This window comes from Vanellus vanellus (assembly GCF_965231255.1).
Source record: "Vanellus vanellus genome assembly, chromosome: 6".
Taxonomy (NCBI): Eukaryota; Metazoa; Chordata; class Aves; order Charadriiformes; family Charadriidae; genus Vanellus; species Vanellus vanellus.
In genome coordinates, this window is record NC_138911.1 from 47,362,683 (window position 1) to 47,389,351 (window position 26,669).

General features: G+C 45.4%; 1 protein-coding gene across 1 annotated transcript in view; it reads left to right on the plus strand.

The window, feature by feature from the left end:
• The first annotated feature begins 13,643 nt into the window (after positions 1 to 13,643).
• The window catches only part of ADCK1 (aarF domain containing kinase 1), an 81,888-nt gene continuing 68,862 nt past the window's right edge, over positions 13,644 to 26,669 (plus strand). The window contains exons 1-3 of the mRNA XM_082485388.1: positions 13,644 to 13,686; positions 16,583 to 16,720; positions 21,107 to 21,190. Coding sequence (XP_082341514.1) covers positions 16,595 to 16,720; positions 21,107 to 21,190 — 210 coding nt within the window. The 5' untranslated portion in view covers positions 13,644 to 13,686; positions 16,583 to 16,594. The remainder of the gene's footprint in view (positions 13,687 to 16,582; positions 16,721 to 21,106; positions 21,191 to 26,669) is intronic.

Consider the following 26,669-nt stretch of genomic DNA (forward strand, 5'->3'; position numbering starts at 1 on the left):
TTCAACCCTTGGTTTCCTTGTTTTTTCTGATTCCCCTTCCTGGGTGGGGAGGGTTCATCAGGTGAGAGAATAATTGTCTAAATGACAATAAATTGTGGTTTGTCCCAGTTGGATACCTCCCCAAGCATTGCTGGCCTCAGCAAACTGGGGTAGAGGAGACGGACCCAACTGAAACGGTGCAGTCCCAACAAGGCTGCACCAGAAACAGAAGAGCAATACAGATCCCTGAGGCCCAATGGGAAGAAAAAGAATAAGAGGAGAGCTCGGTATGCTATCCTGTCTATTCAGATGATTTCCAACAAGTTCAGTATGAACTTTATGGTTCATCCTGCTGAAGGTGTACAAGTAAAAAGCAGAAAATTCAGAGCAAATGGAGTGGAATAAAATTTCTTATTCTGATATCTGCTACTTAGATCGCACTGAATTGGGACATGAGAGAGACAGGAAGAAGAGAGATTGAAAGTGCTGTAAAAATATATTGATTTAAAATAAAAACTTCTGTATTTAATGCCAAGAGTTGTACTGTATATGTGTAATGGACATCCATATGTTACATGGAAGTTTTTTTAAATCAAGCCAAGAGATGCAGTCTTTAGAGTATAGTTAAAATGTGGAATAGGGAAAAATACTTTCCAGAGAATTGTGGTGGGAATGACGTGGAGCTTTACATGGATAAGTCGCTATTCGTTTTGAAGTGGTGATGTATGGCACATATAGAAAAAAAGAAATTTAGTTGTTAAATAGTAACTGCTATCGTTTTGTTAGCATCTAGTGAATCAAAGGGAGGACAGTCCCATTGTGCTAGGCATGGTTCATCTAGAAGAGAAACAGAAGCTGACTAGAGAAGAAAAGGGTAGAATGCATAAGAAACAAACACAGTTTTTTATTAGAAATAAAAAAAAAACCATACCATAGGAGGCAGGAAGACTATAAGGCAGACTAAATGTCTGTCTTGCAGTCTTCTAGTCGTTTTGTCTGTTTTACCATCTTCTAATCTGCAGGACAGCCTAGTCCTGCAGACTAAATTCATCTAGAATTTCTAGGATGGGAGGGATTTGGCGGGGGGTAAGGACAGGCCTATTGCAGTCCTATGCCAAAACTCTCGTCGTCTCCAGTGGGAATCAGACTTCGGCTTTGCATTGTGGTGACAGCAGCTCTGTCATCACCTCTCTGGATGATAGATACTTCCCCTTCTCCCTGAGACAGCTGGCCTCTATTGAGCATTTTAGACAAAGCTAAAGATACAAGACTTTGACATATATCGTTTATCAATAATTTTCCTGAGCAAAACTCATCTGTCATCTCTCCTACCCATTTCTGTCAGTCATTTAGCAACAGAATTGCTGTTGTCACATCTGGCAATATTGCCTCCTGATTCAGGAGCCTTCTCTCACCATAAGCAGTTGCCACGGTCTCTGTCTCCAGCTGTTACACTAGCCTCAGCTGAAAAATTATCTTTTCTCCCTCCTACTTCTGTTTCTCTTTCTTCATTTGCTGTGATGCATTATTTAACGCTGTATGGTAAATATACAACTTTGTGAGCTATTTTGCAACACAGTTTACATGACAGCCACAATACAAAATTGTTGTTTAGAAGTTACAATTGCATGTGAGCAATATGCTTCATCTCCTGCACTAGGGAGATGCTCCTTTGGTTTCCTCAGTCTCATGACTTGTTCTTAGAACTGCGCGCTCACTCGTTTTGCAGACACTGAGTCTGCACCTATTTGTGCTTGCTTTATTACTTAATTTTCATCCCCTCAAACCTCTGTCTTTTTAATTTCTTTTTGGTTTAATTTTGATGTCTGAGTTGGCTAATTTTGAGTTTGTGAATATGTAAGGCTCTTAGCACTGAATAGAGAGGACTATATGGTACAAAGGGTCTGTACAAGCTTCTTCAAAAGCATATGGCTCTGTAAACATATCAAAGTCTTATATGCATGTGCTGCTAATCCAGCTGTGAATAAATTCTTGTCCCTGTCCTGCATTACCCATCACGTACCAAACCTAGAAAATGCTTACATGCATGGTTTAACTGGTCAAAAATGTTTACTGGAATTAAAAAAAAAAAATGTTTAGAAGTTCTTAACTCTAAAATGCGGGAAGTTTGGAAAGTTTGAAACTTTTTCAACATTTTCAAAATGGACCATTTGATCTTTGGTGTAAAGCAGTGTTTGTTGGCCAAGTATAGGCTGAATGTGCTTCCTTTTTTGAAAATGGAAAAATTCTTTAAACTAGAAAGTGTTTCATTTCTGATCTAATACTTTTTTTTGGTGCCATGTAGAATGGTGTTTTGCTTTGTGATTTTTTTTTCCCCAATTATCTTCTTGAAGTGAGAAGACAATTTGGATTTTGTGTTAGATTAGCCACCAGACTAAAGAAATACATTATTCACATAGTTGTCCTCGAACCTGGCCTGGTACACCTCCCATTACTTCTGTCTTCTGCTTCTCATGATATTTTAATTAAAGAATTAGCACTGTGCAACACCTGAAGACATACGCTACGTGGATGGAGATCCAGGAGGGTTATGAGAGAGAAGCAGCTTAGCATTAATTTCTTGTGCTATGAAGTAACAAAAAGCCTTGTGCAGCCCAGGGATGTAGAAGCTGGGACATGGTGAGCTGTAGAGGGACTCTGTATTGTCCTGGTGTTCCAGTTTTTAAAACAATGCTGGAAGATTGACGAGGGTTAGAAGGCTACAAAGATAACATAAAGTTAGTGTTAATTGGAAGTGTAGGGGAAATAAAATAAGTAAACTTGTTTTGTTGTGAACTTTTAAGAGGTAAATGTTATATTGCCAGAGTAGAATGAGGTAAACTCCATTTATCTATACTTATTGTCAATTTCATTACAAGGAAAAATGATCTGAGAGAGCAAATTAAAACATTGAGCATGTTTTTCTCATTGTAAAAAGATTGAGAAGAGATTTAATCATCAGGTATGTGTACCTGTACAAGTTAGAAATGCAAGATCCGAAAGTACTCTTTAATCTCATAGAGGAAGGCAAAACAAGAACCAGTGACTGGAAGTGGAAATTAAGGAAATTCAAATGAAAAATTGAGCAGAAATATTTTACAATGAGAGTGATTAACCTTTGGAAAGCTGTGGGGAGTGGTCACTTTTCCATCCCTTACTATCTTCTAATCAAAGCTGAAGTATCTTGGGAAGAGACACTTTCATTATTACAAGCCTGAACAACCAGGACCCGTACAGGAATAGCCATGTAAAACTCAATGTCCCACAATATATATACAGCATCTGACAAGAAAAGTTAATATTCTCTTCTGGCCCTGTGAACTGATCATCTCTGTGCATCTTCACGTATCTCGTAGATCTGGACTTTCTCTGAACCAGACCTGGAAGTGGTTCAAAGATGCCAGCAGTGGCAGAGCTTTGATAAGAGGTAACATTAGGCAAGGAACGGTTCTGAGATCCTCAAACACATTCTCCCCAAATATAAACCTGTCTCTAAGAAGGAAGGATGAGTTCCTTTTTATTTCTACCATGATCTTTTTTGCTTAACATTTCTAGGGAGTGACGCTGTCAGGTGTCCACATACATTGCTTTTCACAAGCGCACCAAAATGACCCTCTCTTCAGTGCGTAAGGAGTTCAGGCTCTGCAGAGGAGCTAATCCTTGGCATGGCCACCAGCAGGGGCATTTTTTGTTTGCTGCAAATACCGCAACTGGTTTTGAGAACATATTTCTGATGTATTCCAAGGAGTCTTTTGGGGTAGAATTAGGCTGTTAAATCCTCTGCACCTTTTTCATCTACTTCAGCACTTTACACATTTGCAAATGCAGAATTAAATGGTTCATGAAATATCTTGTAACAAATGAAGATGACAATACAAAGTAATGGAATAAGCTATTGGTAATATCAGATATCTGTATGCCTAACAGTCACTGCACATTGTGGGATAAAAATGATCAGAATAAATGACACTTCTTCACTCAAGGGATAAATTATGCCACAGGTAAGATGCTAAACAATGGAAAAAGAAGAGATTTACCTAGATGGAAAGGTTCAGCCACATCAGCAACCCCTGCATTTCACATTCCCTGAGGGGTTACAGGCAGCATTCAGAAAGAATAATTATAGCTGGGGGGAAAAGATCAGAAGGTCTATTAGTGCTTTTGTAAAAATTTTTAAATTCTTCAAGCCATGTCTGTATTGCCTGGAATGACTGAAAGGGAGGCTGGTTTAATTTCTATTATTTGTTATACTTTGTAGAAAAGTAAACTTTCTCCGATAGGCAAAAATGATCTCATGTACTTCTGCAACACCTTCCAGACACCCGGGTGTTTTGTGAATGTTCTGGAAGCGTTCCACTCCTGGCTGATAAACGTCTTCTTTTAACATGGTGGCCCACAGACACTTCCCAATGACCTGCAAGAAGAAGTGGAGTATCCTTTAGCCACCAACAGCTTTAGGAAACAAAGTGAAGGGGAATTTTTTTTTGCCAATAGAAATTACAAGAGAGAGGTACGGAGGTGCCATGTGATTGTCTAAACTGATATTGGGCAACGAGGTTGAGCAAAGGCCTTGAAGGAACAAAATACTAGTAGAAGTGAATTTTGCAGCTCTTCTAAAGCACAGCCCTTCAAGCAGTACATTGCTTGCTGTTGTCACATTCAGCCATTGGTCACTACTGGTTTGAGGGCACTGGCTGACCTGGGGCGATAAGCATGTTACTTTTGAGAGCCATCTTATCCAAATACTGGCTTTGTACAATATGATGGGTAAGAAGATCCGATTCTAAAGTTGGATGGCTCCCAGAGTCAGCTCTGAGCTTTCCAGTGCTGGTAGAAAGACAAAATCTGCCAATCTCCGTTTTAAGTTGGACCAAGAACGTGGGTGGGTTTGGCCTAGCAGGAGACCTGTGGAGTATGTTAAGCTATCTTCTGGAATTAGCTCCAGATAGGTTGTTTTGCTTCCTATCTTCCATGTTGGTTTCCACATCTGTCCACCTTTATACAGATGTATTGGTAATATTTCTTGTGGTGACCTGAACTAAGCAGAAGAGAATCAGAAAATATTTCATAAATACATATCTCTAGCAGCAGAGATACCACTAGCCAGATCTTCAACTTGCTTAAATTGGCATTGCTACAGTGACTTTTAGAGCTGACCTTGTTTATAACTGCAGAAGATGGATCTGCCCCTGTTTCTGTTGCTGGCCATCCACAGAGTGGCAGGACAGATCAGAAAAGTGAAGAAGGATCTGCTGGGTCAAGCTGTTCTTCCCACTGCACTGGTAGCAATTTCTCCCCACACCTTTTCACGTCTCCTTGTTAAGCTAGTTCTCTGTGTCCACAAAATCATAGGATTATCTGCTTTCTGGGACTGTTTTGATATCTTTTCTTATGCCGCCTCTTGTACATGAGGAATGTCTGGTATCAATGAAACTTTCCAGATATCTTTCCATGCTTTTCATCAAAAGGAATCTAAAAGAGAGGTTGATTCCCAGTAGGAAGAGCTGTTACTGACCTTCTGTCCTCTATTCAAGAGGTCTGACTGCTATTCCCGCTCTGGTGCTCGGGACAGAGAGGCCTGAGTCTTTGGGTTTGTTTCTGCATTTCATGAGATTCACACCTGGGATGCAAATGTCGTCAACAAGAATGAAAAGAAAACACTTTTTGCTTTTCATCTTTCACAGCAATTTGGGGTAATCTGAGATTTAATTTATTCACCAGTTGAAAGGGAAAGGGAAATCAAGCCAGCATCTTTCTTTTGAGCCAAGCTCTTCCTTGCGTACCCCGGTGCAGGCTCACACAAAAGAGCTCTGATCACTCTAACTAGGTGCTTGTTCTAATTATGGAAAGATTTAGCGTTGGTTACATAATTGCCCACTGCACATCGGCATACGGCATTGTTATACTACAAAAGCCTCTTTTTTTTTCCCTCCCCTCTCTGCAGCAGACCCAGCGTCAGCCTGTTTAACTGAGAGCTGCAAGGAACAGAATTAATCTGAAGCAACCTCCCATAGCTTTTCCAGGAGAGGCCAGCAAAAATCAGATACTGACCCACTCCCTTTGCTGGGAGCTTTGCCAACGTGTGTCATCCAGCAGTTAAAGCAGGGGATTGATAGCCTGGGCCGCAGTCTTAAGCATCCCGGGTAGAAGCAGCAAGCTGTGATCAGGAATCAGTGTTGTGCTGAGGTTACAGTCTCTATTTTTATATGCAGTAGCACAGTAGCTTTAAATGGATACCCCGCTGTTATGCCCAGGATCAGTCTGAGCCATGAAGGTCGTGAATTTGCAAACACAAAAATGCATAGCAAAACTTCCACAGGCTGTAGCAGATACAGGATTAGATCTTTTTCCTGTATTTCTAAGCTTATTTTATTTTGTGAATCAGAGTGGTTACTTCATGTTCAGCCTGCACTCATTTCTCTCTCATTTTCTCAGTAGTACATCACGTGCACATCTCCTCCACTTTTTATTTTCTTCCTCTTTTGACATCACCCTCTAAACTGTAAAGCTTCCTTCCAACAAATAGTCCTTCCTGCACAATTTGTAATGGTCCAAGACTGAGCTGGGATGCTTCACTGCACCCCATCCATTCAAAAGCTCCCATCTGTCCAAGAAGGGAAAGAAACTTAGGGGATTGTGGTCAGTTTTGCCATCATATGGCTGATGCAACTGCCCATGTGGGCCCTGTATCCTCAGTGTGCTGGCAGGTTAATCGCCCTTAACTCTGCCCTTCCGAACTTGTAGCTGCTTTGTCAGGAAGCCCACCTTGTGCAGGTGTTTATGTTAATGTCTGCTGTGGGGGACAAGTAGGGGAAACAAAACTGAAATGAAGCCAGATGGAAAAAAGAAGGGGGACCCAGCAAATATTTCCAGTATTATTTTGATCTTTTAGGAAAACCTTCAATATACCACTGTCCCACAGCCAGGGAGAAGGTGGACAGGTTACTTTTGCAGCACTTTCTGCAGGGGCTTGGATGAAAAACCTGGCCATCCTGGAAGAGAGGCTGGTCATAAGGATCTTTCCTTGAGCACAATGTCCTGGTTTATTACTCCTTCTTCTAGAAGCTGAGACCTTTTGCTTCATAATCTGAGTATTTCCAGATGCCTTTTTGCCTTGTCTCTACCTTTTTGCATGCAACTGTATCCCTGCAAATATGGATGGAAACACAGTGTGGTGATGCTTTCCTGGTTTTGTTTCAGTGTTTACTGAATCTTGTTGGAAACGTTAACTCTCAAAGAATTATTAAGATCTTTTTGGTCACATTCTGGTTTTGGTCTCTGGCATCCTTTTTAATGTATTAAGGACTAATTGTGTTAGCTGTGTCCTTAACTGTCCCAAATCGTTACAATATTCCACTATGGGTTCCCTAGTGGTGTTGAATTGCAGGTTCTCTTTATCAGCAAGATATTGACTCAAAAACAACATTGAGTTTCCTTCTTTTCATGCTAGGAGGAAAGTTCAACCAGAAATGCTAAGTTTCAAGTGGGCGACTGTCAAACTACATATTTGCTCCGGGGAATATGAATGTTTTACAATATTGATGATGATTCAGCAACAATTTTCATTCTCTGCTTTGTTCTTTCTCTATTGTAATCTTTATTGCAAGGAGACTTGGGTGAAGAGATTGGTTTTGCATTGAACCTTGAATACAATAACATTTATTATCATTTTCATTTCTTATATTAAGGAACAAAAGGTTAGCTGCAGAGAAAGCTTTTTTTTATTATTCTGCAATTATTTTCCTTGTTGCCCACAGCTTTTTTATTCTTGATGAACACAGTTGTACTGGATCATTCTCTTGGACAGAGAACTGCAGTTTCTGAGATATTTATGATACATATCTCTTTGGCCTTTAGAATTATACCCTTAAATATAAGCTGATATTAGACAGCCATGCATGCATTTCACTGAATGATAAAAGCTAAGTATAGCTGCATAGCTTACGCTATCCATTTTACGCTGTTTGAGGATCTGACCACATGACGGACAACTTTGTTTCACGTTCAATGGGAGCAGGGCAAAAATGTTCAATGCCAATTGCCAGAATCTCTGTGGTGAGAGCACTCCCGTAGCACTGGGAAGGGAGATGGCATTGCCGGCTGGGGTGCTAGGGCTGTGCCAGTGCCTGTGCTCACACCTGATCCTGCTGTCTCGCCATAGCCACACACACCGGGTAAATTGTTTGCCATGCCCTGGCCAAACCCACACTCTTCACCAAAGCACAGTTCTCATTTCTAGGTGATAGAAGCATCGGTGCCCCTCCAGCACCTCTCCTAGGTGCAGACAGGGGATGCCCTGGGATCCGAGTTCAGTATCTCTGCCCCCTCTCATGATTTCTGAGATAGAGAGAGAGATATATATACGTATAAATATATACACACACACATATACATATACATATACATATATACATACCTTCTCCCTGCTGCAGGGCTTTCAGTGAGCAAACATTGAAAACTAATCAAAATATCATAGAATCATAGAATTGTCTAGGTTGGAAGAGACCCTTGGGATCATCGAGTCCAACCATCTACCGTATTCTACGAAGTTCTCCCCTACACCATATTCCCCAACACCACATCGAAACGTCTCTTAAACACATCCAGGGATGGTGACTCAACCACCTCCCTGGGCAGTCTATTCCAATGCCCGATCAGTCTTTCTGTGAAAAATTCTTTCCTAATGTTCAGTCTAAATCTACCCTGTTGGAGCTTGAAGCCATTCCCTCTTGTTCTGTCATTAATTACCTGTGAGAAGAGACCAGCACCAACCTCTCTACAGTGTCCTTTCAAATAGTTGTAGAGAGTAATGAGGTCTCCCTTCAGCCTCCTCCTCCTCAAACTAAACAGTCCCAGCTCCTTCAGCCGCTCTTCATATGATTTCTTTGCTAGGCCCTTCACCAGCTTCGTTGCCCTCCTCTGCACTCGCTCCAGCACCTCGATATCTCTCTTGTATTGAGGTGCCCCAAACTGGACACAATACTCGAGGTGTGGCCTCACCAGTGCTGAGTACAGGGGCACAATCACCTCCCTACTTCTGCTGGCCACGCTATTTCTAATACAAGCCAGGATGCCGTTGGCTTTCTTGGCCACCTGGGCACACTGCCGGCTCATATTCAGCCACTTGTCAATTAGAACCCCCAGGTCTCTTTCTGCCAGGCAGCTTTCCAGCCCCACTTCCCCAAGCCTGTAGCACTGCCTGGGGTTATTGTGGCCCAAGGGCAGAACCTGGCACTTGCCCTTGTTGAAACTCATACCATTGATGTTGGCCCAATGATCCAATCTATCCAAGTCCCTCTGTAGAGGGGCATAAAGGCAGAGATTTTATTTATTTCACAGAATCACAGAATCATCAGAGTTGGAAGGGACCTCTAGAGATCATCTAGTCCAACTCTCCTGCTAAAGCAGGATTGCCTAGAGCACATTACTCAGGACTGCATCCAGGCGGGTCTTGAAAATCTCCAGGGAAGGGGACTCCACAACCTCCCTGGGCAGCCTGTTCCAGTGCTCTGTCACCCTCACCGTAAAGAACTGTTTCCGTGTATTTGAACGGAACTTCCTGTGTTCTAACTTGTGCCCATTGCCCCTCGTCCTGTCACTTGGAACCAATGAAAAGAGCCTGGCTCCATCCTTCTTCAACCCACCCTTTAGATACTTGTACGCCATAATAAGGTCTCCCCTCAGCCTTCTCTTCTCCAGGCTAAAGAGTCCCAGCTCTCTCAGCCTTTCCTCATAAGGGAGGTGCTCCAAGCCCTTAATCATCTTAGTTGCCCTTCGCTGGACTTGCTCCAGCAGTTCCCTGTCCCTCTTGAACTGGGGAGCCCAAAACTGGACACAGTATTCCAGTTGTGGCCTCACCAGTGCCGAGTAGAGGGGGAGAATGACCTCCCTCGACCTACTGGCCACACTCTTCCCTATGCAGCCCAGGATTCCATTGGCCTTTTTGGCGACAAGGGCACATTGCTGGGCCATGGATAATTTACTGTCTACCACAACCCCCAGATCCTTCTCCTCCAAGCTATCTCCCAGCAGGTCAGCCCCTAACCTGTACTGGTGCCTAGCATTCTTCCTCCCCAGGTGCAGGACCTTGCACTTGGTTTTATTGAACCTCATTAGGTTCTTCTCTGCCCAGCTCTCCAGCCTGTCCAGGTCACGCTGGATAGCAGCACAGCCCTCTGGGGTGTCAGCCACCCCACCCAGTTTGGTATCATCAGCAAACTTGCTGAGGATACACTCTGTCCCCTCATCCAGGTCATTAATGAATATATTAAACAAAATAGGACCAAGTATTGACCCCTGGGGGACACCACTGGTTACAGGCCTCCAACTAGACTCTGTGCCGCTGATCACAACCCTCTGAGTCCTGTCCCGCAGCCAACTCTCAATCCACCTCACTGTCACCTCATCTAGCCCATACTTCCTCAGCTTCTTAATGAGGATGTCATGGGAGACAGTGTCAAAAGCCTTGCTAAAGTCAAGGTAGATGACATCCACGACTTTCCCCTCATCCAGCCATCCAGTTATAACATCATAGAAAGCTATCAGATTGGTCAAGCACGATTTACCCTTGGTAAATCCATGTTGACCACTTCCAATAACTTCCTGTTCCTCAACGTGATTGGAGATGACATCCAGAATGAGTCGCTCCAATACCTTCCCAGGGACAGAGGTGAGACTAACCGGTCTGTAGTTCCCTGGGTCCTCCTTCTTGCCTTTTTTGAAGATTGGAGTGATGTCAGCCTTCCTCCAGTCCTCAGGCACCTCTCCTGTTCTCCATGACCGTTCAAAGACGATGGAGAGTGGTCTAGCAATAACATCCGCCAGCTCTCTCAGCACTCGCGGATGCATGCCATCAGGGCCCATGGACTTATGAATGTCCAGCTTGGCCAAGTGGTCTCTGACCCGGTCCTCCTCAACTGAGGGAAAATCTTCCACTCTCCAGACCTCCCCCTTTGCCTTCAGAGGGTGGGATTCATGAGGGACAGCTTTAGCAGTGAAGACCGAAGAAAAGAAGGCATTCAGTAACTCTGCCTTCTCTGCGTCCTCCACCACTAGGGCACCTGTCTCATTCACCAGCGGGCCTACATTTTCCCTAGTCTTCCTTTTTCTATTGATATATTCAAAGAACCTTTTCTTATTGTCTTTGACTGCAGTGGCCAAGCTGAGTTCTGATTGAGCTTTGGCCCTTCTCATTTTCCCCCTACATAGCTTTGTTATATCTTGATAATCCTCATAAGTTGCCAACCCCCTTTTCCAGAGAATGTAAACTTTTCTTTTTTTCCTGAGGTCCAGCCAAAGTTCTCTATTTAGCCAGGCTGGTCGTCTTCCCCGTCTGCTCGTTTTTCGAGACAAGGGGATGGCCTTCTCCTGAGCTTTTAAGAGCACCTGCTTGAAGTATGCCCAGCCTTCCTGGGCACCTTTGCTCTTCAAAACTGCCTCCCAAGGGACACTCTCGACCATGCTCCTAAACAGGCTAAAGTCTGCCCTTCGGAAATCCAAGGTGGCAGTTCTGCTGGCTCCCCGCCTTACATGATCAAGAATTGAAAATTCTATCATTTCGTGATCACTGTGCCCAAGGCGACCTCCAACCTTTATATCCCCCACAAGACCTTCTCTGTTAACAAACAGTAGGTCCAGTAGGGCACTTCCCCTAGTTGGTTCCTTCACCAGCTGTGTTAGGAAGTTGTCTTCCACACACTCCAGGAACCTCCATGACTGTTCCCTCTCTGCTGCATTGTATTTCCAGCAGACGTCTGGGAAGTTGAAGTCCCCCACAAGAACAAGGGCAGATGATTGTGAGACCTCTGCCAGTTGCTTGTAGAATACTTCATCGACTTCTACATCCTGATTAGGAGGTCTATAACAAACTCCCATCACGATGTCTGCCTTATTAGCCTTCCCCTTAATTTTTATCCATACACACTCAGTGTTGTCATCCACACTGTTAAGTTCCTGGCATTCAAAACTGCCCCTAACATAGAGGGCCACCCCACCACCTCTTCTTCCTTGCCTATCCTTTTTGAAGAGTTGGTAGCCATCCATTACAGCACTCCACTTGTGTGTGTCCTCCCACCACGTTTCTGTGATGGCGACTATATCATAGTTTCCTTGCTGTACAATGGCCTCCAGCTCCTCCTGTTTATTTCCCATGCTGCGTGCATTAGTATAGATGCACTTCAGCTGGGCTGATTGCCCTGCCACTTTCTTGGGGGGACAAGCCCTAATTCGCACCTGATCATACTCAGGCACTACTGTAGCTACCAAATTATCACTACCCCTCGTGCCTTGGCTGTCACACAATTCACCATCCCCCACCACCACTGGGACAGGCTGCAAGACCTTGCTAACACTTTTACCCAGAAGCACTGGTACACTTCTCCCAGGCACCACTTTTGTAATCCTGGTTTCATCCCCATCCCCCTTCAAACCTAGTTTAAAGCCCTATAGATGAGCCCTGCTAGCTCTTGTCCCAGGATCTTTCTTCCCCTTCGGGTTAGGCTTCCCCCACCTGTTGCCAGCAGGCCTGGTTTCCTGTAGATGAGCCCATGATCAAAAAAGCCAAAGTTCTGCCGGATACACCAGTCTCGGAGCCAGGAGTTAATTTCCTGACTCCTCCTATTTATCCCCTGGTCAACCCCTGCAAATGGTGGGATAGAGGAGAACACTATTTGTGCTCCCGATCCCTTAACCAGCCGTCCCAGGGCCCTGAAGTCATTCTTCATTGCCCTTAGACTTCTGGTACCTACCTCATCACCACCTACCTGAAATATCAGTAGTGGGTAGTAATCTGATGTCTTAACCAGGGAAGGGAGTTTTCTCCTTATGTCCTTAATTCTGGCCCCAGGGAGGCAGCTGACTTCCCTGTGGGATGGGTCCGGTCTACAGATAGGGCCCTCTGTTCCCCTCAGAAGGGAGTCACCTAGCACAATTACCTTCCTTTCTTTCTTGGTTGAGGAAGTCCTGAGGCGGCGGGGTGAGTGCCCAGCACTGGGCGCCTCACTGGATGGATCATCCTTTCCATCCTCGATCGCCTGGTCTTCAAATTCCAAAGCCCCATACCTATTCTGCAAGGGCAATTGGGATGGTGAGGGGGGCTGCGAGAGGTTCCGCTTGCCTCTCCTGGGAGGGATCTGACTCCACTCCTCCTTATCCCTTAAGTTCTCTCCTTCCGCCTGGTGACAGGAGGGAAGGGGATCAACCACTTCCAATGGAGCCTCTTCCTGCTGCCTTGGTCTCAGGGTATGTATTTATTTATTTATTTATTCTTTTCTATGTATATATTTATTTATTTATTCTTTTCAAATAGCACAGAAGACGGCTTTTCTGGGCACCGGTGCCGGGTTGGGAGCGCCGCTGCTACATGGGAGAGTGTGTAACCCTGTGGTACACTGAAGACAGAGTACTGCCAGTCCACCTCCGCTTTTGTAACTACAAGGGGGGGCAGCGCGCATCCCCGCAGCTGGGGTAGAGGCGTTAGAGCAGCCCGGCTGCCCCCGCCCCCCCCTGCCCCCCCCGCCGCTGCCCCGGTGGGCTCGCCCAGGGGCAGCCCCTCGCAGTCCCGCCGCGCCCCCGCCGCTCCGAGTGGCCGCGGCCGAAGACTACATATCCCAGCATGCCGCGCGAAACAGGACCGCACCATGTGCGAGGCGGAGGGGGAGCGGGCGGCTGGGCGCGCGGGAGTTGAAGTGCTGCCGTACTGGCGAGGCGGTAAGTACCGGCTCCATGCGTCGGCGGAGGGGCTAGCGGGGAGCGACCGGGACCCTCGCTGCGGCCTCAAGCGCCTCGACCCGGTTCGGCCCCTCCGCACCCCGGCTGGTGCCGCCGGGCCGGAGGGGTTCAGGCCCGGGCCCAGGCGACGGTTGCCCGGCGCGGGCGCAGGCCCCGGTTGCCGCAGGGCTTGGCGGGTCCGGGGTTGTTTCTGGCACGGCACGGCACGCCTGAAGGAGAACCGAAAGCAGCCGCTGCCACTTCCTCGCGTCGCGTCCTTCACGGGGAGACCTCGGGCCGCGGGGGGCCAAGCCGCCCCGTTGGGGCTTTGCGGCGGCCCTCGGGGGCGGTCAGCGCTCCCCGGGCCTCGGAAGAGGGCGGTCTGCCGGGGCAGGTGGCGGTGCTGGGCCTCCAGGGAGTCACCTCCCGGGCTCCGGGAGAACCGGTAACCTCCCGTCCGTCCCGGCGCCCCTCCCCGCCCCAAGTGGCTTCAGGAGAGTCATGGCGCCCGGCTGTGAGGAAAAGAGCGCCTTACGTGTGCGAAAGTCAGAGAAGCCCGGCTCAGCCAGGTGAAGGAGGAGCGGGAGGTGATTCATCAACGCGGGCCTTAGTAACGAGAGGCCGTGACACCGTATTTCGCAGCTGACGGGGTCTGTGAGCTGCCCCTAGGGGTGTTATAATGGCTCATTTCCATGGAAAAGGCTCCTCGACACCTTATGCAAAACTCTGAAATACAATTCATTTCTGACAATTCCATTTCCGTACCTTATATTTGGAGGGGTTTTAATTCTTCCCTTTTTATTGGTACTAAGCATTAAGCACGAAAGCAGGAACTTTGTTGCTGAAGCACTCAGCTGCTCTACGTGTTTACTTGCTACCTTAAGTTCCCATTTTGTGTTTGTGACGTACAGCTGGCGGGTATGGCAATAGGTATGATGCCACGAACTGCAGATTATAGCTTCAGGTAGGAATAAGATGTAAGAACAGATGGACTTGCATCCTGCTTTCAAGCAAATGTTCTTTTAGTAATAAAGACAGTGAAAGAAAAAATAATAAAAAGGAGAGGCATATTTTCTGTGTTAAAAAACTGTCACTGTTAGCACCTTTCACTTTCCAGTGAGTGAAATTTTACAAAAACATACAAGGAGCAGAAATAGTTTAATTAAAACACTTTGCAGAAAACGTTTTTTGAAGGTGACAGAGGATACAAGAGACTTCTGTACAAAAGAGAGCAGTCCTCCCAAAAGAACCCCCAAAATTTCTAGAATTTCAGTGAGGAAGGGGGAGGAGGGCAGGTTTGTTTTTTTTTTTTTTGGAAGTGTGTGCTCATTTGGCTGCAGTCAAGGGGCCAGGTTTATTTTCTCTTGAGTTTGATTGTAGGTTCAGAGGACTCCTGATCAGCCATCTCCCCCTTCTGACAGGAGAAGGAGCTGGGGTACTGCAGGCAGCTGTGCCTGGCGCTGGCAGAATATATCTTGACTTTTCTGCCTCAAAGTTACCTAGGTCTTGTAAGGAAATAAAAGGAAATAATAAAGTTTAGCTAAGGTTCATGTACAGAGGTCTCTTGTGTAATATTAGCCTATTTTGCTGATTGTGTTCTTGTGAACTGTTTTTGAAAGGCTTGACCCATGTCACTGCGTGTATTTTTTGGTTACAAGGCTTTGAAGAGAAAAGGCACAAGCCAGCCTGACCCAGCTAGAGGTTCACAGAGAGAAGTAGGAAAGTTTCTCAGTCAAGTCTGAGAGTAGGAGGATTTGTGAACTCCATCTTGATGGGGTAAAAGCCAGTGCTCTGTTGTGGATGCTGTTGAGCACTTGCAGAGTAGGTGAACCATGCCTCTTGATTTGTGGCGTAAGAAAGAATGGTCAATCGTATTTTGTATCTAATACCAGCCAAAAGGAAAGGAAAGAAAAATATACCTGACTTGTATTTTTTTTTTCAGGTCTGAATCCTCTAAAGTGACATAAAGAATCATAATATGTATATCATGTGTAATGAATTACATGTTTACACTACCTTATATACTGTAAGCAATGAATGCAGTGCTGCAAAGGGCTTAGTGTGGGAAATGCATTCGTTCCCCACCCTCGTCTTCCAGAGAAAAAGTGAGTGAGGAGAGAAGTATCTAACTCCGGGCCTGTGCTGGGCCTGTGCCAGAGCCAGAATTAGGCTGTTGATTTTTGCAGATGTCCGTTCTACCACTGCAGTCCCTGCCTGGCGCTTGAAGGGGACGGTGATGATGAGAAAACAAGTCTTTCTTGGTCACTCTGATCAGGTCCCCCATCCCTTGTGTTGTATGGAGCTGTCTGCCACTGGAGTTGCATGCAGCCTCCAGGGGTGCATTGCCTCTTCTCCCACCACTCATTAGCAGTAAGGCACTTTCACAAATAATCTGTCAGAGTTTCCAACAAGTTTTGGGTGCTCTTGGTGTTGCAAGAGCTCTTTTTAAACCCTGGTTGTTTATATCTTCTATTATCCCCTTGCAATCTGTCTACACTGTGATATCTTCGAAACATTTGAAGAGGCGGCCTATTGCTGTGACCAGAATTGACTTTTGTTGAGCACATGCTCCCTTGTCTCTGTTTACCTGTTGTTTGTCCTTGTAAAGCCTTTGGGACCGTGAACAAATGTTTTGTTGTGAGTACCCATGGTCTAGCACAGAGAGTGCTTCTGGGTTTATGGCCTGTAGACATGGTTGAGTTATAAATAGCAATGGAGTCAGAGCTTGTGTTCGCTTGCTGCGTGATCACTTGAGTTCTTGTCTGGGGGTAGTGCTAGCAATGCATCATTAGTAAAGGAGCAATTAAAACTTGGATTGTCAGGTCCATTGGGGCTGCAGGCATCAGATCACTACGTCCTTCTCAGATGTTACAGTTGCTGTTTTGTCTCTTGGCAGGGTTCATCAGTCATGGCTCGAAGGGCCTTGAAACTTGCCTCGTTGGCGGCAGCTACTTCTGGCATCTATCTGTATGGCAACAAGTTCCTGGATCCCAATGATTTTGGAGTTGTTCGTGTGGGCCGAGCCATTGCCACAGTAAGTTTCATCCTAGTAATGTGCAGGAACATTCCTAGGTGGGTAAGGGGATTGGAGTTCATAAGAACTTGGGATTTCCTGCATTCCCTCTGCATTTCCAATTGGCAGCTGGCTCCAGCTGTCAGAAAGTCAATAGGGAGCTCTTCATGTTGTTGTCAGTGGGGAAAGAAGAGGTGAAAGCAGGGAAGGAATAGAGCTGTCATTTGCACATTTTGAAAGAAATAAACAGAGATACTGGGCTGCAGGGAACTGATTCTGCTTCCCTGGATAGGGTGGGGTCTTCAGAGCAAGGGCTCACTTTGGGCCCACGTCTTCATCAGCCACCCTTCAAGGTCAGTCACCCAGGTACGGTACGGTATCCTGCTGCCTTTAACAGTGACTTAGTTAAAACCATGTTGTCTGCATATGCCATTTTTTACATTGGAACATTTTAAGGATTGTGAATTATTGGTATGCTATGGTAGCCAATGCCCTGTGACCCTTAGGATGAGAGATTTGGGGCGAGGAGGGCAGGTGTTTTGAGGATCATTCTCAAAGCAAGGGTAAAGTGAGGATGGGAGATGATATACTTCTGAGATTCGATTGGTTTCCAGATTTGTAAAATAAACACTACATCTGCCTAGCATCACCACTATTTCAACCATGTGTTGATCACCACTCTAGAAAACCTGAGAATGGAGACTGCCAGCCAAACAGGTTGCTGCCTTCTCCTTGAGGATATTCACTGATGAATCCATGAGCAGCCAGGAACAAGGAGAGCAGAGACTCAGGAGGGGGTGTCAGTCTCCCTGTACCTCACTTGCATTATACATCTGTCACTTCAGGCCACAATCTCCATCATTTACAGAACCCCAGTGGTAAGCAGCTGTCTGTCTGCATATTCTATGACTTTTAAGCACTTCATTAATGAGTTTTACAAGGAATCAGCTCCCGAGGGCAGATGCAATAAGAAACAAGCTCTGTGGGTTGGCTTAGGTGCAGTGCCATTTATATGTGCAAGCTGCACCATGAACTATTGTGAAAAATGAGTGTTTATTTTGAAAGCGTGAGGACAGAAATGCAAACTGTAATCTTTCCTTCTTAGCTAATAAGTGCTACATAAGTGCTAAGCTTCGTGCTCTGTCCCTGACCATAAGGCAGTGCTGCCTGGTGGCAGTGAGCAGCTCTCTCCCTTCTACTGCACAGAAATCTGAGGCATGGGGATGGAACACAGCCTGTATTGTGGCTGGAGGGGAATTTGCTATCCAGGCTGTTTGGGCTCTCCAGTCTGCCCTTGAGTTCTGCCTGCTTGACCAGTGTTTCTCAATCTTACTTGATGCCAGTATTTTTTGTGGCTATCTTTTGTTTAAGGCAAAAATAAGTGAGAACTGTGCAGTTAGTCTGCGTTTTGAGTGATGGTGAGAGATTACTTTCCTGACTAATAGGAAGTAGGGGAAAGGAGATTTTCTTTGCTTTAGATGCTGGCAAATCTCAGGACTTGCTTGACTTTCACATTCTCTGCCTTTGGGGAAGTCACAAGTTATGGGCTGTGAAGCATTTCACTGGCCCTGCTCTGAAATGTATCAGAAAGTTCTGCACCCATAGCTGCAAGCAGTGACCCCCAAAAACATGCTGCCAGTGTTCTGTAGGTGATGGCAGCATGTGTTTATAGTTGTGTGTCAGTATATTTTTCAAACACAAATTTTCTGTCTCTGAATTCTCTCTTCCCTCTACTATATAGGACTGGATATAGTTAGGTTGTTCCTCTAGTCCTGCTGCACCAGTGACCTCTGCCTTCCCAGCTTGGCATCATTCCTTGTTGGAAAGGCAGAAGTCGGGTCTCATCTGAGCACTGGGAGCCCACACTTCTCTCATTCCTTAGCCATAGACTGGATGAAGCCAGCAGATCAATTAGACATGTTCATTTCTAAGAAGCTCAGCTTCTTGGGCTTGCTTCTTTTGCAAATGAAAGCTGAGACTCTGTAGGAAACAAGCGACTTTGGATATTGGTGGCACGTACATGGACCTAAAGTGTCTGTCCTTCAATCTAGCCCCCCTCAAGCTTCTTATCTGGATGCTTGCTTCATTCATTGCACCATAGCCAGGCTGTAATTAAGAGGCTGTAATCCTTAAGAGCTAAGTTCAGCAGCAGCAGACACGAAAATTTAAGATGAGTTATGATGTGGCGAACAAAATGAAACAAAAGCCTGGAGAAAAGAACACATGGAGGTCAACAAACCTGACCTAGAACTACAGGACTCTGGACAGCTTTCATCTGAGTTTGATTGGAAAGATTTGAGTCTGCTTGTATTTCAAGCATACTGGTTCAGCAGTCCTTTGCAGACTTTCCTAAGAAACTTGATGAAGTGTACTAGCAGAAAATTTCTTATTGAGCCTCGGTTTAGGGAACTGGCTCTTGCTTATGTGTGGGTAGACAACTGTTCAGAGGGAACATTGTGCCATGACCTGGTGAGATCTGTAGGATAGTTTAGGTGTGGTGGAAGAGTGTAAGCTGTTGAGAATTCATTGATACAAAGTGGAACCCCAAGTCTTTGGGACACTTAACACTGGACTGGATACAAGATCAGTTAAAGAAGTAATCTGGCATTTGTAAGGGGGGGCACTAGCTGATCTTGTAGGTCTTTTTATGTCTCTGAGATTCAATCTCACACTGTAACATGAATAACAGCCCTAGTCTTGGATGGGAATGAAGTCAGTGGCCTGGACCCATCATGTTTCAGACAGTTTCTATGTTCTGGTAAAATTAGAAATCAGGCAAAGCAGTTGTGCATTTGCTGTGTTTCTTTGAGGGTATATCCCAGATGTTTTGGGTATATGGAAGGAACGTTTTGTGCAGTAGCTGGAATACATCTCAGACACTAGCAGGGATTTGGCAATGTCAGAGTTGCCTATCAGGATCATCATAATACTAATTTAGTGTTTAAGATTACGATGTAATTAGCAACCGCTTAATTAATTCCCTCTTCCTCTGTAATACAGGCCAATCTGTTAGCTGCTTCTTTTCAAGTTGGAGGTGATAATTACCCTCGTGGACCAGAGATAAAATAAGAACCAACTCAAGCCTTCATGCAAGGCTGATTTGAACCTCCCTCCACTTCAAAGTTGTTCTTTGAGGTTGGGAAAATGCTTTGAAATTTTTTCTTCTGAATGTGACTCTGTGTAGCTGTGCAGCTCCTGAGTTCACCAGGGGCAAGAGAGCCTGAAAAGCTCAATTTCCAACCTGGAAAACAGGACATGTGAGAAACCTAACCTCCATGAGGAAGGAGTGTGTCTGTGTGTAACTGATTCCCAAATTGATCCCCTCTTCAGTGCATCTCTGAGCTTTTGACTGTTTCCCTGTTGTCAGTTCCAGCAACTTCATCTCAAACCAGATTTGATCCCCTTGCCTTCCTGGCTTTCATGTTAACATCGGCTGTGCATTATGCCATTACTAGGCGTGTTTGCAAAATGGGGGGGACAGTATCCAGAATGCTACCCCTTCAGTAGGAAATCTGACTTTAGATCTGAGTTATGCAAATGGTTCTTTATGGCAAGGATCTTGAAGTTCAAACGTTAGGTTAGTGTACAGGTTCATCTAGGTATACATTCCCTTCTCTCTCCCCAGGTAAACTTTAGGAATGTGACCTGTATGTTTCTGTTCTGTTTGCTGCCAGTGGAAAGAGAGGAATTTTAGTTGTCAGATAAAATTGTGAAATACCCTAGATTCATTTTCAGAAATCATTAAGGCACTTAGGAATCTAATTCCATTGTCTGTGGCTACGTCTAGCTAATAAGCTTTAACTGGATCCCCATATTTTTGTTTTGTAGTTGGGTATCTGATCCTTCAGCCCTCTAGTCCTTTGTGCGGTTGAATATCTCCAAAAGTACCACTGCTTGTGCTAATTGGCGAGCTTGTCTTCAGCCACTCTGCTCCAAGCTGAACCATCTACCCAGACTGAGCTCACTGTGCACCAGTATGGTTAGCCTGGTTGGAGGTGTGAAGATGAAGCATGGGATAGATAACTGGTGGGGCACAAACAGGGCCTCTATTACTAGCAGCAGGCCTTATTGTGGAAGCTGACAGAGAACAGGAGTCTGCTGTGGAAGGTGCTGTACAGAGGTTATGAAAATGCTTTGAGCTTCTCAAATGGAAGATAGTATAGGAGCGCCAAGTGTTGGTTATTTTTAAAAGTTATATATTAATGAGGTCCCTGAACTGCTTTCTATAAATGTTCATTGAAATGTAAATATTTTCATTTAATTTCTTATGAGTCTGTTACCGTAAACTCAACTGTGGAGCCAAAAACTTTGCAACCTAAGTTGTATACGTTCTCCCTAACAGAAGGTTTGTTGTTGTGATCCAAGATAGCTGCAGAGCTTGCTCAACATTTCTGGTTTCATTTGCAGACAGCAGTGATCACCTATGACTACCTCACCTCCCTTCGGAGCGTCCCATACGGATCAGAGGAATATGACTTCCTCAAATCACAGGTAGGTGATAGCACTGGACTGTGCTCCTTGGAAACTGCAAGGCACCGGTGTGTTGCCAAAGCTATTGCTGTAAAGCAAACCATCCAGCTGTAAGCTTAATGCCTTCAACCAAATTGGTAACAGCAGAGGCAAACCGTGCTGCATATTACATAAGATTCTTGCAGGACCTGCATCAGCCAATTGAGAAGATCCCTCAACAAAAGTAGCCTCGTGCAACCAGTGCTCACTTAAGTCCATTAGAAATTCCAGTTCGCAGTGTATGGGATGTGTTTGGGCTCTGACACTGGTTCTTTGCTGCCCAGACTGGTTGTATAGAGGTCAGCTGCTGGGAGGGGACTGGCAGTGGTTTCTTAACCTGCTTATTGGCTGGTAATGGCCGTAACATGAAGGCTGAGGGATTTTAGTAAAAGGATTTTGTTGGAGGGGAAACAATGGGGAAGAATCAGGCTTGCAAATTTCTGAAGAAATCAAAATTGGGCAAAGAAAGGTACATCTCACTGCAAAACATAGCACTGTGTTTTGATATCACTATTTAACATGAATAGAAAAAGCATTGCTAGTGAGAAGTAAGATAAGCACCCCATTGCTTCTCTCCATCCTGTGCTGCACCTTTCATTCCAGCCTACAGCCCTGCCATACCTTGAGCTGTGGGTGACGCTGAGTTTTACTTGAGTGCATGTGGTGTATGTAGCCAGGGTCTGTCTGCTGTTCCAGCTCAGGGCCTCTTTGGAGTAGGAAACATAGCTTGTGCCAGATTAGGCCAGTCTGCATAGTGTGTTTGAACTAAGGTCTTTAACCTCATTTTTCTTCTTAGTGCATGTAAGATTTAGGCCAGTGGTGTAGTTGTAATGCATGGGGTGGTGCTCTACAGGGACTCTCAGACTAGAGGGACTCTAGAGCTGGCAACAGTGGTGGGCCAGGTCGAAATCAGTGGCATTGGACTCCAGCATGCTTTAGCATTCCTCTGGCAGAAAATCCACATCATCATTGGTATGGTCTTAGAGTATCTGTGGTAGTTTGCAGACTGTCTAAAGATGCTAAGCTGTTTTGCTGTAGGTCCTCATCCCAGGTGAGTGGCATTGATGCCCTGGCATAAACTGGAGATAGTTGTATTGGAGTCTGGAGTTTCACTTTCCATCTGCCCATGTCTGCCACATGCCTTTGAAACCTGGTTTGCAGAAGAGCTGCTTGTAACTTTCTTGAGTGACACCCAAGTTATGGAGTTATCAGTGCTGTGGACAGCTTGTCATTTGGCAGCAGTTTGCAGCGGCCCTTGCAAATTCCTCACCTTTTGCTGTATCTCTCTATGGCTTCGTTAACCTCTGTCATGCAGGTTTTGATGTTTTGTCAATTCATGCCCCAGGCAGCCGGAAAGGGTCCTGTTTGCTGGCACGGCACAGAGCTGTGCTCTCCTGCTTGGCAGCCAAGACTAGCTGAGTCAGCCTCTGTGCGTGGCAGAGCCAGTGGCAAATGCAGCATGTCGGCGTGGCCAGCACTAGCCTTTGGCTGTATGAAGAGGAATGAGCTGAGAGATAGAGAGGAGGAAGTAAGTGCAGGAGTAGCATCATATAGCAAAACTCATTGGCCTGTGGAGCCCTGTCCTGCTGTTTGGCAAGTGTTATGGAGAGCCACCACTAAGCCTGACAGTGACAGCCCTTGTGGATTCCTCAGCAACATCCCTGTAGTGCTTGTGCCAGCAAAGCATCAGCTTGGCAGAGGAGAATTTTTTGGGCCTAGGCAATTGCAAACCCCTTATCTCAGTGCAGTTCAGGGTGGCAACCAAGTCTTCCAACTTGCAGCTCTTAGCACTGCGGGAGCTGATTTTGTTGGTCTCAGACTAGCTCAGAATAACTTTTAAGAAGTTCCCCCATTGGAGTTGGTACTAAAGGTTAGTCACTGGACGGGGCCAAGAGGATGTGAATGGCCCTCCCAAGTAAGTGTTGTATGTGAAGGATACTTATCCAGATGTTGCTTCTCTTGCCTGTGTCCTGGATAGATCTCTGGTACTCTCAGGCATTCATTGTACTCTCTTGGTTTTCTGTCATCTGACTGAGGACAGCTTAACCTCCTCTTCATAAGCTGCAAGTTTGGAATTTTCTTTTAAACGTGCGTATGAATTGGTTACAAGTTTCCAGCCTCACTTTTGGTGCTGTGCTTAGAATAGAGATTCTGTGAGGTGGGGATTAGGTGACTGTGGATAGCTCCAGCAGGTCTGGGTGTGGCTGCTGTGCCTCTGTCTCTGGTGAGGGGGTGCAGCTGCATGTGTCTGGGATGGGCTTGCAGCTGGGAGTAGAAAACCACTTTTTCTGTGTATCTCCTCCTGGTACTCAGCATACTGGTGGGTGCTACTCCAGTGCAAATGATAATGCTTAACTTATTCTCCATGGATTCCCAGTCAGCCATTAAACTGGACCCTCTAAATTACCCACGGCCTCAGGTGAGAGATGGGAAGCACCAGTGGCAGCACCAGCCCCTGAGCCTGTTGGGGCCAAACAGGGACATAGTAATTAGGAAACAATTAAATGCAAAGCAAATTAAGAAGGAAGTTGCTTCCCCAGGGGCTTTTAGCCAGGTTCCTACTTAGCTCCAAGGAATTCTCCTCAATCTTATTCTGTTTTTCTGTCCCTCATGGGCTGCTTTTGATGCTAATGCTCTCAGCCACTCAGTTCTCAGCACCTTTTTATGGCCAGCAGATTGGGTATGTATTTACTACTCTCCGTGAGGCAGGAAGCAGTAGCTGGAAATACACTGTGTGTCCCTGGGGTTGGTTTGCATTTCTCCGGTTCTCCCGTCAGCCAGGAGATACAAGAATCCACCTTCCTGATGGCACTCACAGCCTTCCTCAGCAACAATCAAGAGAAAAAAATGTCATCTTTTCCATTCCTTCTCCTGCGTGTAGCAGGGATAAACTTGCTTAAGTGGTCAGGCTTTATGTCCATCCCAGTAGTTGCTGCATCTCACTACTGGTGGCTGGACCACATAGGTAACTTGGTCTTTTTCCTGAGTTAACCTCCTTTCCTGGGGTGTCTGCCCTTTTCCTGCATATGATAATAATGCCAATGTACTGATGTCAAGGCCAGTGGTAGCCATGGTTAACTCCAAGACATTGGATGTCTATAGATCTAGTGTCAGGAGCATTAGGGGAGATAAGAGCTTTCTTCATGTCTATTTCATTAAATGATTCTAGCCATCTTTGCACACATGATCTTAGGCATTTCTTCCTGTTTCTGCTCCTGCTTGTACTGGGTCAGAGGAGGAAGCGGGGCAGCCTGCTCAGTGCCATTTCCTTACCTGTTGCTTTCTCAACAAACTGTTTTATTCTGTAGAGGGCTGCATTTCTCTGACATTCTTCCACCCCCTTGTGTGTTTGCCTCCTTGAGTGTTTGTTTCCTCAGTCTCAGGTCAGCCTAGCCTGAGACATTTCCAGTGTGCCTCTTATTGTAGCACCTGGATGTCTTGGTTGACACCTCTTCTATTGCTGGCATCAATTTCTGTTGATCCTGCTGTTAGTCAGGAGGTATCTCACAACATGCAGTTTGTTTAAGGGCTGGGATCAATGGGTGTCTGAGTTGTTGTCAGTGTAGTAAGAGGATTGCGGTGGGTCAATTATCTTGCAGATTTCGGCACTAGTAGCCACAGTTTAAAATCTTGAGCAGAGCACTTTGTTGTTGTTTTCCTATATAAGACAAAAGATTACCACTGTGAATGTGGATACAGGTATTTTTTTAATGGAGAGGAGATAGCAAGGAGAGAAAGGATCTGTGGTCAACGTGTCTCGGGAGACAGTGGGAATCCATTCTTAAATTGGCTTTGTTGGCTGCAGAATTGCTTTGTCAGGGAAAAGCCATTTGGGGAGGTTAATTAACTTTTCTCCTTTTGAGAGCAGAATGAGGATGTTCTCATTCAAACTGCTGGTTATTGGGCTGTCAGTATCTGGGCAAATATTTGGAAGTCGTAACCTTGTGCCATCATTATACAGAATATGATTTCTTACTCCTTGGAGGCTCTTCCTGGCATTTGTTGTGTTTGCTTCTCATGGTGGGGTGGGTGTTTTCAAAATGGACTGTGTCTCACAGTGAAGTTGCCCAACTGAAGGATCCTGGAAAGAAAATGAGTGGGTGTACATGTGCATGTGTTTTTTGAAAATGATCTACAGTTTCTGGATATTTCAGACCAATGAAATAGCCTGTTTCTTTGGACTTCCCTTGTGATTCTGTAACACTGTGTGCCTGAAATAACAGGAAATGATGTCCTAAAATAGTTTCTTTGTGATGGAGGTGGACGGGATCTGCAGACAGAAATCCCCAGGAGCTCTCCATGGCATTCCTTTGAAAAGGCAACTGTGAATGGGGACTGTGGGCTGCTCTACACCACAGCGCATGCTGTGGTGGCTGTCTTTGCTTGTGCTTCAACCTGTGATGAACTGGGATGAGAAGCAGCAAATGAACTTCCTTATGAGACATGGAATAGCCATTAGGTGGCAGTGACTTTCTGTCACCAAGCTAAATGGGAACCACTAATAGAGAGGTGAAGAGCTTCACAGCCCAGCCACAGTCTCTGAGCTCATCATGTTTGGTTGCCCTATTATGTACTCCCCAGGATATCTCTTAATCTAAAAGGCATGGTCGACACTAATGCAGTCTAAAAAAGCTACTAGCAGGGCCAGCTGGTGGCTTGATGACTCTACATTTCAGCGCTGCTGTCTAGCAAACTTCCTGCCAACACATAAGGCATGAAAGCTTTGCACTGAAAACGCGTAACAAGCTGTAAAATAAATCTTATAATTATAAGACACTTCCTTTTCCTCCTTCTGCTTTCTAGAGTGGTGTCAGCTGATCATTATGGCCACGGCATCTCTAGGTTTTAATTTTGTAGCATTAGGAAGGTCCGTTTTTCTGGGGATGTGTGCCTATGAAACAAGATGTTCTTCAGTCCTCTGCAGTGGCCCATTCAGAGAAATGGGCCATCGCACTGTGACATTTTTGGAGGAGGAAGAAGGGGAGAAGTGAGGGGAAAGTGGCAGTGCCTCATTTATTGCACATTTTTTCCTGGCTGTGCACCCTCGTCCCTGAAATGCTTCACTCCAGGAGCATGAGTGTGAGGTGTCAGGCACACCACTTACCTAAGTGGTCCTGCATCTTTCTTGCAGCTCCCCTGCAGGAGTGAAACTGTGGGCTTTGGGAACATTTAGCCTTCTCTCCTGCAGGTGGGGCTATCCTGTTTCATTTGAGTCCCTGAAGATCTCATTAATTTGCTTCCTTATAGCTGCTGAAGAGGTACATAATACCAGAGGAATAGCTGAAGAACATCTCAACTGATAAAGTGAGGAAACCATTAGGAAGCCCTTGAAGGATGTAGGCTGCAAGAAGCCTGTGCCATGAGGAGAACTATAAAAAGAGCAAATGGAAAGTGAAGAAATAATCTTGTTCTATTTAGTGTTTGGACTACGCCTTGAGTCCCAATGTGAAATGAACACTCA